The 15725-nt window shown below is 50.8% G+C and overlaps 2 protein-coding genes and 3 non-coding genes across 7 annotated transcripts in view; 1 reads left to right on the forward strand and 4 right to left on the reverse strand.

Annotated features, from left to right (window-relative positions):
- Positions 1-4113: 4113 nt before the first annotated feature.
- RPL12 (ribosomal protein L12) lies at positions 4114-8473 on the reverse strand. Its single transcript, XM_066580086.1, has 7 exons — positions 8305-8473; positions 7238-7311; positions 7024-7122; positions 5440-5521; positions 4488-4574; positions 4243-4355; positions 4114-4164 (listed from the first exon to the last, which is right to left on the reverse strand). The coding sequence occupies exons 1-7, from the start codon at positions 8339-8341 to the stop codon at positions 4159-4161; spliced, it is 498 nt and encodes a 165-aa protein (XP_066436183.1). The 5' UTR covers positions 8342-8473; the 3' UTR covers positions 4114-4158.
- LOC136581186 (small nucleolar RNA SNORA65) lies at positions 5274-5399 on the reverse strand. Its single transcript, XR_010787059.1, has one exon. It is a non-coding gene; the product is annotated as a small nucleolar RNA SNORA65 (small nucleolar RNA).
- Positions 5772-5898, reverse strand: LOC136581185 (small nucleolar RNA SNORA65). Its single transcript, XR_010787058.1, has one exon. It is a non-coding gene; the product is annotated as a small nucleolar RNA SNORA65 (small nucleolar RNA).
- Positions 7380-7503, reverse strand: LOC136581187 (small nucleolar RNA SNORA65). The gene has a single exon (XR_010787060.1). It is a non-coding gene; the product is annotated as a small nucleolar RNA SNORA65 (small nucleolar RNA).
- A 166-nt stretch (positions 8474-8639) lies between the features above and the next one.
- LRSAM1 (leucine rich repeat and sterile alpha motif containing 1) overlaps positions 8640-15725 on the forward strand; it is a 52536-nt gene continuing 45450 nt past the window's right edge. For 2 of the 3 annotated variants that reach the window (XM_066580087.1, XM_066580090.1), the window contains exon 1: positions 8640-8755. The gene's annotated coding sequence lies outside the window, so the exon portion shown is untranslated. The remainder of the gene's footprint in view (positions 8756-15725) is intronic. The other variant, XM_066580088.1, reaches the window with a different exon arrangement.

The raw sequence follows: 15725 nt of genomic DNA on the forward strand, positions 1-15725 counted from the left end.
CATTGGGTTAGTAAGAACGTACGGTACTTGACATAATTCTTACAAACTCCTTCGAGACCCTTCACCGAGCTAACTATCCCTCACTGACTGTTTGGAACAGGACCTTACAACTTCTCCTATAATTTATCGTGACTCGGCAGGATTCCCTCAGCCAAAAGGACTTGGCTTCCTAAACTCTTATATGTATTTGCCCTATGCCCATCTCTGTGCCCGCTAAAGTTTTGAAATGCTTTCCATCCAAATTCGTCTTTTATTTGGTCCAACAAGCTTAGGTGCCTCCAACAAAGTATATCACACACTCCCCATAAAGCAGGGTGCCTGGGAGTTCCTAATCTTCAAAAATACTACCAGACAGCCCAGCTAGCTCCTATATTTGCCCATCAGTATAGCTCTATATGGGTTCATATCGAAATCTCTCATCCTATTGAACAAATATTGACCTTCGGTTAGGTGGCCTGCTATGTGCCCTTCTTTAACACTGAGATAGACTGTCCAGGAGGTACAACATATCTTCCCATGTCTAACTTGCCTGGAAATCCTGCTTTCGCTCTGGATACTTCTAGATTTGGGTGGATTGCTAGGCATCTCACTAGGATGCTGATGTGGTTGACAGGCTGGGTTTCGACAAGATTGATTATTTCCATTCCGTTGACTCAATCCCGGATTCAGAAATATTTAATTTACAACAAATTAGGCAATACGTCTGATCCTTGACCAATAATAGACGCACTTTAGCCGACTTGTCCATCTTCAAACGGATATGTAATCGTCTCATGTGAGTCAAGGATCATCTCCAAGCTCTACTCTCATTTCATTACACCTACAGGTGAACTCCCTTGTATGCAATGATGGGAGGCAGACCGGGATGAGGAGCTACCGGTCACCGACTGACATAATGTAGCCACTTCAACCACTAAGCTCTCACTGTATCAATCATGGAAGCAGACTATAAACTTTTGATATCTTCGTACCCCCACAAGTCTCCTTGGGAAGCGCTCCTCCTCAGGCACATTCCAGATATACCCAAGCATATATTTAGATGGCTCTTTGTGTATCCTGTCTGCTATCGCTCCCTCCTGGGAGGAAACCATCGGTTAGGATTGACCTTGTCAAAATTAAATTGTCCTGGATAATGGTCCCCGAAGACGTTGGCCGCCCTTCTTACAGACCGTGAAGAAGTGTTTGAGAGATCCTGGGCACGCTGGCATCAATACTCCCTTACCATGCAGCTATAGAACCCATGTGTTCAAGGCCAGATCCTCCAAATCTATGCTAGCCCACCTATTAGTCCTTTTCCACCGGCTATTTAATTTGCATTTTGTTTCACTTGTTACCTCCATCAGGGGGAGGATTACACTACAAGATTCCTTTCCATTGTTTTTCGCTGATTTGCCCATTATCCCCTCAAGGCCAGTCCCAGTGGAGGGCACACGGGGACCAATGCCCACATCTCAGCAATAGCAATTGACAAGTTCGGCAATTGCACACCACCTAAACACCCTTTAATAGCCGCTTCAGTGTTCTGTTTCTAGCATCTTTTCCATCAGCGTTCACTTCCATGTGTCCCTCTTGGGGGCAGTAGAACCCCTCTCCTTCCCCATCTGGCAGTCCCGATCCCTTTAGGAGTCCTGCCAGCTGTACTGTGGGGCTCCATTGTTTTCCCAGCTGCCCTGCAGTGAATGGAGCATCACTATGCAAGGACTTCACTGTCCGACGTGTCTTCCAGCTCCGCTCAGTTCTCTGGAATGGTCTACCCCGGACAAGCCGGATATCAAATATCCAGTTATAAGCGAGCTCTAAAAGCACATCTCTATGAACGGCCGAGCAGAACCCCGAAACCCCCTCTAGTCCTCTCAAACCGCCCCCCTTCATCCCACCATATCCCCCAATACACTTCATACTTGCACAGACAGCAGCTGTTGAATAGAGCTTTAGGCTACATTTACATGGATGAGAAACCGGGAGCGATATGGCATTATAAGACATATGATTGTCACCACGTGATGCGTTTTACGATAACAGGACCATTACACCCCCATTAGTTTAACCCCTTAATGACCAGGCCAAAAGTTGGATATCTGACATGTGTCACATAGAATAGCTCCGTAAGGGCTTCGTATATCCCGGTGATTGACGTTGTTTCGCCACGTTGCGCTTCATTATGGCCTCGTTCACACGGGATACAACAGCATCGCTACGTTTTGTAGCCTAAAAACCCATTGGAAGCCATCAGCTTCGCATATATATATACATACATAGCACCCATGTGGAAGAGGGCTTAAGTAGACCGATAAAATGTGTATATTTATTAAAAGTGCCAAAATTGGAAAAATGTTGGGAAAAAAGTCTTTTTTACATTTTCAACTGCAATATGTCAAACATACGGTACAAGTCTCTGCTGAAATATGTTTCCATCTGTTTACTTTATTCAGGAAGCACATTGCAAAAACTGTTGTTAACCAGTCAGGAGGCGGACACAATTATTAACATTCTGAGAAACTTTTCCTGCAGCAAGCCAAGATTGCAAAGGCTCAGAATGATGGAGACCCCCACAGATGACCCCAATAACTACACCCTTTAATACATTCACTGAGGAGGTCAGGAGGATTTTGACCCCACACAGTTTTTATTCAGGAGTTAATGCAATTTAGAGGAGAAATAAAATTTTATGTTTTTGCAAATGTCATTTTAAGGACAGGTTTTTTTCTATTTTGCACATGAAAATAAGGATTTGCAACAAAAAAAAAAATTGTCCTCCCTGTTTGTCCCGTGTTCAGAAACATACCCATTGTGGCCTTAATCTTGTATCTGGATACACAATGGTGCCCAAACCAAGAGAAGCAGCCGGTGGCTTTCAGAACAGACATTTTGCATGAAGATGCTTAAGGCCCCATTGCCCACTTGTAGAGCCTTTGAGCAGCCAAAACGATGGAGAACCCCCACAAACTAGACCCCTTAAGAAATCTGCATGGTTCGGCCTAGAATGGAGGGATCACCCATTGGCCTTCAGGGCACAACTTAATTCCAGGCCCAATTGTGCAGGAAACAGCCCCCCCCCCCCCCCCCCCAATCTTAGATAAAAGTAATGTAAACTGTGTTGAATGTCTGAAGGGGTAAGTACCAGGGGTAAGTACAAAGGCTGCTTGGGATGGGAAAGCCCAGACAGCAGGGTGACCCTTTAACCCTTTCCAATCCACTGTCTGATGTCTGAAGACCTTCTGATTGAAGGCCGTACAGCTCCCATGTCAGAGGAAGTTGTCAGGGTATTCTTACTTTAGATTACTGGCTGCTCTGTTGTCAGGGGCCTCTCCAGCATGTCACATACCGCAGTACTGGCTCTAGCCAGCAGACAGCGCCATTGTATAATAGCAGAAAGAGACAGCCCCCTAGGAAACCCTGAATCCAAAATTGGTTTGCAAAGGGTTAACACGTGTTAAAGGGGTTGTCTCGCGAAAGCAAGTGGGGTTCAGCACTTCTGTATGGCCATATTAATGCACTTTGTAATATACATCGTGCATTAAATATGAGCCATACAGAAGTTATTCACTTACCTTCCCTGCGCTGGCGTCCCCGTCTCCATGGTGCCGTCTAACTTCAGCGTCTAATCGCTCGATTAGACGCGCTTGCGCAGAAGGGTCTTCTGCCTTCGGCTCGGTTCGGCAGCAGAGGCGTTCTGGCTCCGCCCTCTTCTACGCGTCATAGCGTAGCTCCGCCCCGTGTGCCGATTCCAGCCAATCAGGAGGCTGGAATCGGCACACATGATGGGGCGGAGCTACGCGATGACGCATAGAAGGGGCGGAGCCAGGACCCCGCTGCTGCCGGGCAGACCCAAAGGCAGAAGACCCTTCCGCGCAAGCGCGTCTAATCGAGCGATTAGACGCTGAAGTTAGACGGCACCATGGAGACGGGGACGCCAGCGCAGGGAAGGTAAGTGAATAACTTTTGTATGGCTCATTTAATGCACGATGTATATTACAAAGTGCATTAATATGGCCATACAGAAGTGTATACCCCAACTTGCTGCCGCGAGACAACCCCTTTAATAGGAGAGGTCCCCCAACCCCCAGCTGCATCACCCCAACTATAACCTGCTGTAAATGAAGACAGAACAGATTGTGGATCAAACTTTTATTGAAAATGCAAGTTGTCTTCATGAACTTAACTCTGTAGAGGAAAAGAAGAGACGGTCAGGATACGTGGCTGCAGCGATAACGTGGAAGCATCTACTAGAGCGACACTTACCGCTGGACACTCCATTGCACCGCTGTTTATGTCATCGATGATATCATGGGGGTGTCGGCCGTCCACATTGCAGCCCACGGACTGTGATGTGCCCAGGATCTCCTTGATGGTTCCTAAAGACGTCAGACGTCAGTAGATGGGACGGACCCAGCATGGCACTACAGAGCCGCTAGCTGTGCAACCTTTAAAGTTGTTCACCATCCTACAGCTGGATGATGTATTGGGCGCCATTTATAGGAACTCACCTGACAGCTCTCTAGCCAGGGACCGGTGCCTCATCTGGCGAGCGATGCTGATTATCTCGTCCATGGAGATGTTGCCATTGTGTTTAACTGTTAACATAAGAGACATGAGGGGTTAGAGGGGTTGTCCAGTTGTAAACTAGCGATTGCCTCACCTGTAGGCTAGGTCATCAGCAGTAAACCAGCAGGGATCTGCTACCCAGGATGGCCACCAGTTAGCTGATCGCTGGGTTATGGCCCGGCCCAACAACTGCAGGAGTGCCGACGTCACCGCTAAGGTCGCTAGTGCAGAGCATTTACACTAAGACTTCACCACTGGATCGCAGGCTTCTCATTCAGTACAGGGATTGGACTCGATGACTCTGGAGGTCCTTCCAACTGTACCATTCTATGACTTACCTCCTATGTGAAGCGCTGAGTGGGGAGAGTTTACATAAAGCGACAAGCCCACGATCCAGCGATTGTTTTATGCTGCCTGAAGGTCAGTGATCAGAACCGATGATTGGCCCTTTAGTGCGCTTGTGCACCAAGTCACTTTCTGCAGAAAGCACATCATTCACTGCAGGTCAGGCTTGGTATTGCAGGCTAATTCCCCACTGAAGTGAGTGGCATGCAATACCAAGCCTGGCCACTGCAGTAGAGAACAGAGCCATCCACTTCCTGCAGAGGTCCGCTCAGTTCATCGATCTGGTGAACAGCTAGTGGGCAGGAGTCCACCGCCCAGGCACTTGCCAATCTACCATTGATGGCTTGTCACAAGACTAGGCCATCAATATATTACATCAATGTATTTGTCCCCATCCTTACGGCACAGAGTCACTCACAGGTGGGGTGACCCTGTTTCCTAGAGGTGGAGTCTTCTCTCAGCTCACCACTGGATTATACGCAGTCACAGCAGACTGTTATAGTGGCGGGTGGCTGTTCTGAGGCGCCTCGTGCTTTACATGGCACTTACTATTCTTCTGCTTCTTCCGGTCACGGGGCGGCTCCTTGAGGGCCTTGATGATCAGAGCCGAGGCGGATGGCACAACCTCAATCTGAAGAGACAAGATACTCGCATGAGACGTCTTCCAGTTATGACCAGAATACCATTAAGTTGGGAGTTTGCCTGGATTAGGAAAACATAGCTGCTTCCTTCCAGAAATAGCACCACCCCTGCCCACAGGTCGAGGCTGGCATTGCAATTCTGTAAGATTGAAGTGAACGGAGTTGAGTTGCAATAGCCAGTGTGGCACTGATAGAAAGCAGCCAAGGGTTTCCCAATCCTGGACATCCCCTTTAAGACGGTTGTGTACCCAGTCTTTCGGCGCAGAGTCAATCACATGGAGAAAGACCCTGTTTCCTAAGATGGGGCTTTACTCTCAGCTCACCACTGGATTATACCCGGTCACAGGTGGACCGGCATAGTGGCGGGTGGCTGTGCCAACACCAGACGGGGTCACCTAAAACACCTTAACGCCTTTCTGACCGCACTAATGGGCTCTAAACCCATACAGACGGCGAGGCTCCTGCTCAAACCACCAGGAACAGAAGCCTCACACCCTTGCAGTTTAACCCCTTACATGCCACGATCAATTGAAACTACACATGTAAGGTGACAGGGGGCTCATCATGTCCCCCATGGGCACCCCGCAATGTGATCGCAAGGTACCAATGGGCTCCCATGGCAGCCAGAAGCCTAAGATCTGCATGTCTGTTATCTACCTCAGCCTATTAGGCCCCGCCTCCGGCAGAGTCTGATAGGCTGCTGTCATAGGCACTGTAGAGCGCACTACATAAGTAATGCAGTGTACTATCCTAGCAATCAATCACACCTAAAAGTCGACTTCAGGACCAAAAAAGTGCAATAAAGTTTAATTGAAGTTCAAAAACAAAAAAACTTTAGCTGTATACTTTTTTTTAACAAACCCACCCGATCAGCATCATAACCCATTCATAACCTACAGGAGCCACAACAGCACATTCAGCAAGCGCTACTGCCCCCTATGCCACCATCATGAGGATACCAGTACTTAAGGGGTTGTACAGGTTTAGAAAAACATGGCTGCTTTCTTCCACACAGCGCCACCCTTTTCCGTGGATTGTGTGAGGTACTGCAGCTCATCACTCACTTCACTAGAGCCGAGCTGCAGTACCACACTCAGCCCCACAGACAAGGGTGACGCTGCGTTTGGAAGAAGGCAGCCATGTTTTTCTAACCTTGGACAAGTCTTAAGGCTGGAGCATGGCATCGCTCCCCTGCAAGTCTCAACAGCATTGCCGCAGGACATGTACCGCTCCCGCCCACAGGGTGGTTGGGGGCGCATGAAGATGAACCACACTTCCAGCGTAGTGCCATAGTGAACTGGGCACCATCCAGGTAGTGTGGCAGTGCCAGCGACATAACCCACTTGTGCCCATAGCTGTACCATGGTATGCTAGGCCGAATGAAGACAACGTCCATCCAGTTCAGCCGGTCTAGTCCCTACCTGTCTGTAAGGCCCGGGTCAACAACCCGCTGCCCCCTAGTGTCTATATCCTGTAATATCCTTCGGCCTACCTGAGCCTGTCTGTTCTGGATGGTCAGCTTGACGGTGATCCGCAGCCCCTTCCAGTCGCCGGTCGCCTTGGCAATGTCATCACCAACTTTCTTGGGAGACTGAAAAAGGAAACGTAACATTAGGTCACGGATCAAGGAGATGGGAGGCGCCCAGCACGGCCGGCACCCGCTGATCTGACACCCACCCAACCATGGGAACAATATGGACACTTACCAACCCCAGCGGTCCGATCTTAGGGGCGAGAGCAGAGGTGGCGCCCACCTCCCCACCGGTGCATCTCAGGAACACTGCATCAGAGAAAGACAGTCAGATTAACGGGCCGCGGCGAGGAGGGACCAGCGCCAGGCACTGCGGGCCGTGTGCTCCATCTCTCGGCGCAGGGCGGACCACCAGCAGGGCAGCCCTGCTTCCTAAGAGGAGGTCGCTCTAAGCTCACCACTGGTATATACCCAGACACGGGAGACTGGTATCGTGGCGGGTGGCTATTAGTGCCCATCACATGCCCGCCGCTGGCATCGCTACATCAGCACCACATTGTGACTTCCAGGCAGAGCTTTGACTTCAGCCATGTGGGGGGTGACCCCGGCGGTGGAGGACACGCCCACACCGGTCGCCGACTATAGTGAAACTACATAGTAAATAGCGATAGCGATATACCCGCACAGATCGCTCCGGCTGGAAGTGACAACGTGGGAGTAAGAGGTCGGCCCCCACATACAGGAGACGAGTGATCAGTGGGGTCCGGCCACCGGGACCGCCATCATGCACAGCACTAGTCAGCGCTGCGGACCGACCGCCATCTCTATAAACTGCAGAGGGCTGAACGGTGCTGGCACTGCCAGGCAGATAGAGGGCGCCCAGTCACAGCATATGGTGGTCGCAGCAGTCAGACCCCAGTAACATCTATGCCCCCCCAAGTGGCTCAGTGGTGCCCGCTGTTACTGAGGAGACCCCTTTAACATTTGCCCCACTTCCCCCGGTCAGCAGGTAAAGTCCCAAGCCCGCTAATAACCGAGAATACCCCCATCTCTCCCGTATTCACCCTCAGGCCCAAGCGGCTCACATGCGCATCTATTACAGTAACTACGGCTCAAGCCCCAAACGCGCTAATAACCGAGAATGTGCCCCCCACCCTCCCCTCCCGCCGCCCGCTCCCCGCGGAGGAGCCTCCGTTCACATTACCGCGGCAGACGAGGCCACACTCCCCGCTCCTGTGCTGCGGCAGCCCGATCAGGGGGCTCCGCCCGGCGGCTCACATATCCCGCTCCCGCCTCACGTACCAACTTTAATCTCGTTGGGGTCGAATTTAGGAGGCATGCCTGCGGCAGACTAGCGGCGCTCCGCTTCACTCGGGCCGGTTTCGGTGTCGGATGAACCCGGATTCGGGACGACCGAGAAGAGTTGCACCTCCACCAGCTGGAAAGCGTAGCGAGAAAGAGGGAGGAGTCAGCGCGCCGTGATGTAATTAAGGCTGCAAGTCTCGCGAGAATATAAGCTCCGCGGCTGGCCGCCATGCTTATACCTGGCAGCCCGTACCGCGCGTGCGTAGTGGATTGTTAGTACCGCGGGATGTTATGCGCCGACTGAGCGCTAGAGGGAGCACTGTTAGTGATTGGCTGTGCGGATCACGTGATGACGGGGAAGCCGGAAGCGTCAGATGGCTGCAGTGAAGGTCCAGGAGCTGCCAGGACTGTGAGGGGCCCCGTGGAGTACTCGTAGCGCCCCGCAGCGGTGAGTAGCGGCCAGCTATGGCTTCTGTACTTCTTTCACAGAGGTCGGTATTGCCGGCAGGACGCGGCGCTGCTGCGGTTTAGTCTGTCAGGGCTCATTCACACAGGGGGATTGGCGCAGCGTATTATACGCGTATTACGCACCGATAGAACACGTAGACGTCTCTGTGCTGTTCACGTCTGCGGATCTCCTCACGCCATATTAGGTCACGTCAAAAATAGCAGCGTGACGCATTCTGGTGCCCGCGGGCGGCGCAGGGGGCGGGCGGCGCAGCTTCACGGGGAATACACCGGTCCTGCGTGTGTGTGCAGCGGACCGGGGGGAGGCGCACACCTGTAAACACGCGGCACATCCAGGGGGCTGCGGACCGCCGCGGTTTAGAATAGTTTTCAAGTAGCGATAAACCAAAACATTAATTACAACGGTTTCCATTTTACTAGCGTGATTCTGGCGCGATATTACTGCGAGCGGGAAACACGGATCCGCCGCTATTACTGCGAGCGGGAAACACGGATCCACCGCTATTACTGCGAGCGGGAAACACGGATCCACCGCTATTACTGCGAGCGGGAAACACGGATCCACCGCTATTACTGCGAGCGGGAAACACGGATCCACCGCTATTACTGCGAGCGGGAAACACGGATCCACCGCTATTACTGCGTGCGAGAAACACGGATCCACCGCTATTACTGCGAGCGGGAAACACGGATCCACCGCTATTACTGCGAGCGGGAAACACGGATCCACCGCTATTACTGCGAGCGGGAAACACGGATCCACCGCTATTACTGCGAGCGGGAAACACGGATCCACCGCTATTACTGTGAGCGGGAAACACGGATCCACCGCTATTACTGCGAGCGGGAAACACGGATCCACCGCTATTACTGCGAGCGGGAAACACGGATCCACCGCTATTACTGCGAGCGGGAAACACGGATCCACCGATATTACTGCGAGCGGAAAACGCGGATCCACTGATATTACTGCGAGCGGGAAACACGGATCCGCCTAAATTACTGCGAGCGGGAAAAACGGATCCACCGATATTACTGCGAGCGGGAAACACGGATCCACCGATATTACTGCGAGCGGAAAACGCGGATCCACCGATATTACTGCGAGCGGAAAACGCGGATCCACTGATATTACTGCGAGCGGAAAACACGGATCCACCGATATTACTGCGAGCGGAAAACGCGGATCCACCGATATTACTGCGAGCGGGAAACACGGATCCACCGATATTACTGCGAGCGGGAAACACGGACCAACCGATATTACTGCGAGCGGGAAACACGGATCCACCGATATTACTGCGAGCGGGAAACACGGATCCACCGCTATTACTGCGAGCGGGAAACACGGATCCACCGCTATTACTGCGAGCGGGAAACACGGATCCACCGCTATTACTGCGAGCGGGAAACACGGATCCACCGCTATTACTGCGAGCGGGAAACACGGATCCACCGATATTACTGCGAGCGGGAAACACGGATCCACCGATATTACTGCGAGCGGGAAACACGGATACACCGCTATTACTGCGAGCGGGAAACACGGACCAACCGATATTACTGCGAGCGGGAAACACGGATCCACCGATATTACTGCGAGCGGGAAACACGGATCCACCGCTATTACTGCGAGCGGGAAACACGGATCCACCGCTATTACTGCGAGCGGGAAACACGGATCCACCGCTATTACTGCGAGCGGGAAACACGGATCCACCGATATTACTGCGAGCGGGAAACACGGATCCACCGCTATTACTGCGAGCGGGAAACACGGATCCACCGATATTACTGCGAGCGGGAAACACGGATCCACCGATATTACTGCGAGCGGGAAACACGGATCCGCCGATATTACTGCGTGCGGGAAACACGGATCCGCCGATATTACTGCGTGCGGGAAACACGGATCCGCCGACCGCACTGAGTGTTAGTTTGTTTTACTGCACGCAAAATACCGTGAAGTTTAAACGGGGCAGACAGGACTTTAGACCGGTTCAAGTGTAAATACGCTGTGTAGCAGCGAGCATATTTGCGCACGTACCCAACGCTGGTCGTATCTGCGCACGTGCCCCACGGCGGTCATATCTGCGTGGTGCCCGTCTGCAGCTGCCCTTACACATAACATAACTCGCAGGAACTGCTAAAAAACGTAGGCGATTGCGATTTTTGGTCGCAAAAATACGCAGTGTGTTTACGTGACCCGCATGCACCGGCGGGAGCGAGCGCTGACTGTGGCTCTCGTCGCGTGTTCTGCGGAACGTCTTGTGGAATTCCTTGCGTTGTCTTACATGGATTTTATTTTCGGGATGGCATATTTTGTACGGCGTGGGGCGGTAGACGCACCGCAAGCCGCCGTCACATCCAGAGGCTAGCGGAGCGCTCCCACGGGACGCGATCGGTCGGCGCGGACATTTCTGCGGTGTTATTTCTGCGGCGTTCTATTTCCACATCCGGTAAAATCCGCGTGTCTTTACTTCAAAACCGCAGGATTAAATTTTGCAGCGTTAGAGCTTTGCGCCGCGGAGTCTACGAGCGTCTGCAGGGGGGTCAGCGGGAAAAGGGCAACAAATTCTGCAGGACGTCATGGAGATTACAGCGCGACAACATCCATATCGGAAGGTCCTTATGTGGGATGTCCACCAGGGCCAGGGCTCCTGCACACTCGCTGATTGTGCTCTGCATGGAGCGCCACCATGTGCTTTCACACGCCTTTCTGCGTACTTTACTGTACTTTTTTGCGCTGCCAGGCCCGGTCACATTGGCGCAGGACACAGCAGGGCTGGTGTTGAACCGGCTCGGTAGCCTAATTAGTCCCTGGTGTTATTAATTAGTACCATGAAGTCACGCACGCACTTCAATTTGGACGGGTTGCGCAAATGCACACAAAAAATTAGGGCATGTGGCGTATGTTTTCACCCGACGGAAATTTAGGTGCAGAAACGCTTAAAGTGTGAGAAGCCATTCAAATTTGTGGAATCTGCGCAGGGCGCCCACGCAGGAGATCCACTATTCAAGCTGCCCGTAGGGAACCCCGCGGTCCGCACCCCAAATAAAACATGCAGATTTGTGCCATGCTCCATTTAGGGCGGATTCCGTGCGGATGGCTTCCATTGAAGTCAATGGAAGCCATCCGATCCGCAGCCGGGCAGCAATTGACATTGTGGACGGCCACAGATTCCATGGGAAAGAAGGAGTTAAAAAAAAATCCTACTGCACTTGTGCGCCGGCCGGCACTTCCGCACACATCTGCAGTACAGAAAATAGAAGACCCGGACAGGTACGCAGGGTACTCGGCCGCCGGCAGGGTCAGAATCCGCTGCAGATTCCCACATGTGGAATCCGATCTGCCTGTGGACATGAGGCCTTAGAAAGGCGCGGAATTCAAGTCCCGCAGGGATAGCATTGTGACGCAGAAACATCGGTGCGGACTAATCCCGTCCTGTTCGAGCGCTTACTCACGGACTAGTAACAATTCTACTATGTTGCTGTGTGAGTGGGGGTGTCTCTGCTCCAGGGCGGGGTATTCTTGTATCTTGTCACCACCGGAACTGTGGGTGGTGAGAAGATAGTTGGTGACACCCCCTGTTCCTGAAAGGCTCTCATTTCTCTGCCTCACAGCAGGTCCTGGCACTCAGCACAGCGGTATCCTCACGTGAGTATACTGCGCGTGTGCAGCTGGACCCGCTGTGAGTGTAGGCGGTGGCGACCTCCCCACAGCAGCGCTGCACTGGTTGTGGGCTGCCCTTACCGGGGCTGCTGTCACTCTCGCCACCTGCACTGTCCCCGGTGGGCGGGCTCCTCCCAGCAGCGCTCCTGTGTCTGTAGGTTCCCCTTACCGTGTCCGCTGTCACTGTCCCCAGCGGCACTCTCCAGGCTTGCCTCGGCGGCAGCAGCCTTAGGGCTGAGGCGCTGCACTCAGTGTGCCCTCCCCATACTGGGGCCACTGTCACTATCTCCAGCAGCACTGTAGCGGGCGGCAGCAGTGTGAAGATCCATGGCTACGCTCCGTTGTTGTGGCCGGCAAGGAGGGAGCGGAGGGGCGTTGCTTCGCACATCTAAGGGGTTAAGAGCAGCGGGTGGGGAGGACTGATGTTTGTTTGCGGCCAGCACTGTAAGTCCCCCCACATCTCAAAGCAGCCTGTTCTCCGTCCAAACAGTGGCGTGATTTTTGCCTTGCCAGAAGGGTTAGGGGTGTTTTGGGGTTAGGCTTACATTATTCTTTCGGTTACATGAAAGCCTTTTCAGCTAATAATGTACGCCTAACACCTACACTAATCCCTAACCATCCAGCCAAGGTTAAAGTCACTGCACACTGTGTTGCTAGGTCCTTTGAGAAGTCACCAATTAGGAGCAAGGGGTGTGACGGTGGCGTTCCTACATCCAAGCCCTGTCAAACCCATAGCTTCCAGGTGGTGACAAGATACAATAATACCCCGGAGCGGTGTCTAATCCAGAGCACTGTCTTTGATCCGGGGGTCGCTCTCTGATCCGGGCCCCCGATGTGTATTTGTATAAATTGTGTCTGGATGGTAATAAGTTGCATTTCTAGAGTCCTCTCATCTGCTGTATGGAGGATTTACCGGATTATTGGACATTTGTAGTAAGTAGATGGATTTTTCTATATACCTGTGCTCGGAGCCTCCGCCGCAGATCCGGCATAAAAAACGCCAGAAGGAAGAGTCTCGCACGAAGGATTTTTTTGTCCAGTAGAACGCTGAAGCCGCATAGAGCCGCTCTAGTCAGTGCGGTCCGTCCGGCGTCATTCCGTTGTGCTCGCCAGCGATTTCCCCCTTCCTTCTTGGTACAAAAAAACGGAACCCCTGAATGCAGATGTGAAGTGGGGAAATCACCCAAATATTCTCAGGGTCGTAATAATGGCGGATTAACGGAACTCCAAGCTTACATATAGTGCAGGTTGAGCTCTGATGACTGGTGATGTCTGTTATGTTATATTATAGTATATCCTGCAGGCAGCTGATATATAGTGCAGGTTGACCTCTGATGACCGCTGATATCAGTTATATTATAGTATATCCTGCAGGCAGCTGATATATAGTGCAGGTTGACCTCTGATGAGCTCTGTTAATAACAGATATCACCGGTCATCAGAGCTCAACCTGCACTATATATCAGCTGCCTGCAGGATATACTATATACTATAATTTATAGTATATCCTACAGGCAGCTGACATATAGTGCAGGTTGAGCTCTGATGACCGGTGATATCAGTTATAGTATATCCTACAGGCAGCTGACATATAGTGCAGGTTGAGCTCTGATGAGCGGTGATATCAGTTATGTTATATTATAGTATATCCTGCAGGCAGCTGACATATAGTGCAGGTTGAGCTCTGATGACTGGTGATATCAGTTATATTATAGTATATCCTACAGGCAGCTGACATATAGTGCAGGTTGAGCTCTGATGACCGGTGATATCAGTTATAGTATATCCTACAGGCAGCTGACATATAGTGCAGGTTGAGCTCTGATGAGCGGTGATATCAGTTATGTTATATTATAGTATATCCTGCAGGCAGCTGACATATAGTGCAGGTTGAGCTCTGATGACTGGTGATATCAGTTATATTATAGTATATCCTACAGGCAGCTGACATATAGTGCAGGTTGAGCTCTGATGAGCGGTGATATCAGTTATGTTATATTATAGTATATCCTGCAGGCAGCTGACATATAGTGCAGGTTGAGCTCTGATGACTAGTGATGTCTGTTATATTATAGTATATCCTGCAGGCAGCTGACATATAATGCAAGTTGAGCTCTGATGACCGGTGATATCAGTTATGTTATATTACAGTGTATCCTGCAGGCAGCTGACATATAGTGCAGGTTGAGCTCTGATGACCGGTGATATCAGTTATGTTATATTATAGTAAATCCTGCAGGCGGCTAACATATAGTGCAGGTTGAGCTCTGATGACCGCTGATATCAGTTATGTTATATTATAGTATATACTGCAGGCAGCTGATATGTAGTGCAGGTTGAGCTCTGATGACCGCTGATATCAGTTATGTTATATTATAGTATATCCTGCAGGCAGCTGATATGTAGTGCAGGTTGAGCTCTGATTACTAGTGATGTCTGTTATGTTATATTATTGCATATCCTGCAGGCAGCTGAAATATAGTGCAGGTTGAGCTCTGATGTCAGTTATGTTATATTATAGTATATCCTGCAGGCAGCTGATATATAGTGCAGGTTGAGCTCTTATGAATGGTGATGTCTGTTATGTTATATTATAGTATATCCTGCAGGCGGCTGACATATAGTGCAGGCTGAGCTTTGATGACTGGTGATATCTGTTATGTTATATTATAGTATATCCTGCAGGCAGCTGACATATGGTGCAGGTTGAACTCTGATGACCGGTGATATTAGTTATCTTATAGTATATCCTGCAGGCGGCTGATATATAGTGCAGGTTGAGCTCTGATGACCGGTGATATCAGTTATGTTATATTATAGTATATCCTGCAGGCGGCTGACATATAGTGCAGGTTGAACTCTGATGACCGGTGATATCAGTTATGTTATATTATAGTATATCCTGCAGGTAGCTGATATATAGTGCAGGTTGAGCTCTGATGAGCGGTGATATCAGTTATGTTACATTATAGTATATCCTGCAGGCAGCTGACATATAGTGCAGGTTGAGCTCTGATGACCGGTGATGTCTGTTATGTTATATTATAGTATATCCTGCAGGCGGCTGACATATAGTGCAGGTTGAGCTCTGATGACCGGTGATATTAGTTATCTTATAGTATATCCTGCAGGCGGCTGACATATAGTGCAGGTTGAACTCTGATGACCGGTGATATTAGTTATCTTATAGTATATCCTGCAGGCGGCTGACATATAGTGCAGCTTGAGCTCTAATGACTGGTGATATCAGTTATGTTATATTATAGTATATCCTGCA

Source organism: Eleutherodactylus coqui, chromosome 10, assembly GCF_035609145.1.
Source record: "Eleutherodactylus coqui strain aEleCoq1 chromosome 10, aEleCoq1.hap1, whole genome shotgun sequence".
Classification (NCBI taxonomy): domain Eukaryota; kingdom Metazoa; phylum Chordata; class Amphibia; order Anura; family Eleutherodactylidae; genus Eleutherodactylus; species Eleutherodactylus coqui.

What these genes read in the sequence shown, in the direction of transcription:
- RPL12 (XM_066580086.1), bottom strand. Translation starts at nt 8,341, where the DNA reads ATGCCTCCTAAATTCGACCCCAACGAGATTAAAGTTG. An exon ending in AGATCGGACCGCTGGGGTTG is followed by an intron (nt 7,123 to 7,237) that starts GTAAGTGTCCAT and finishes TTCCTTTTTCAG; the next exon opens with TCTCCCAAGAAAGTTGGTGA. An exon ending in CCTGGCTAGAGAGCTGTCAG is followed by an intron (nt 4,356 to 4,487) that starts GTGAGTTCCTAT and finishes TGACGTCTTTAG; the next exon opens with GAACCATCAAGGAGATCCTG.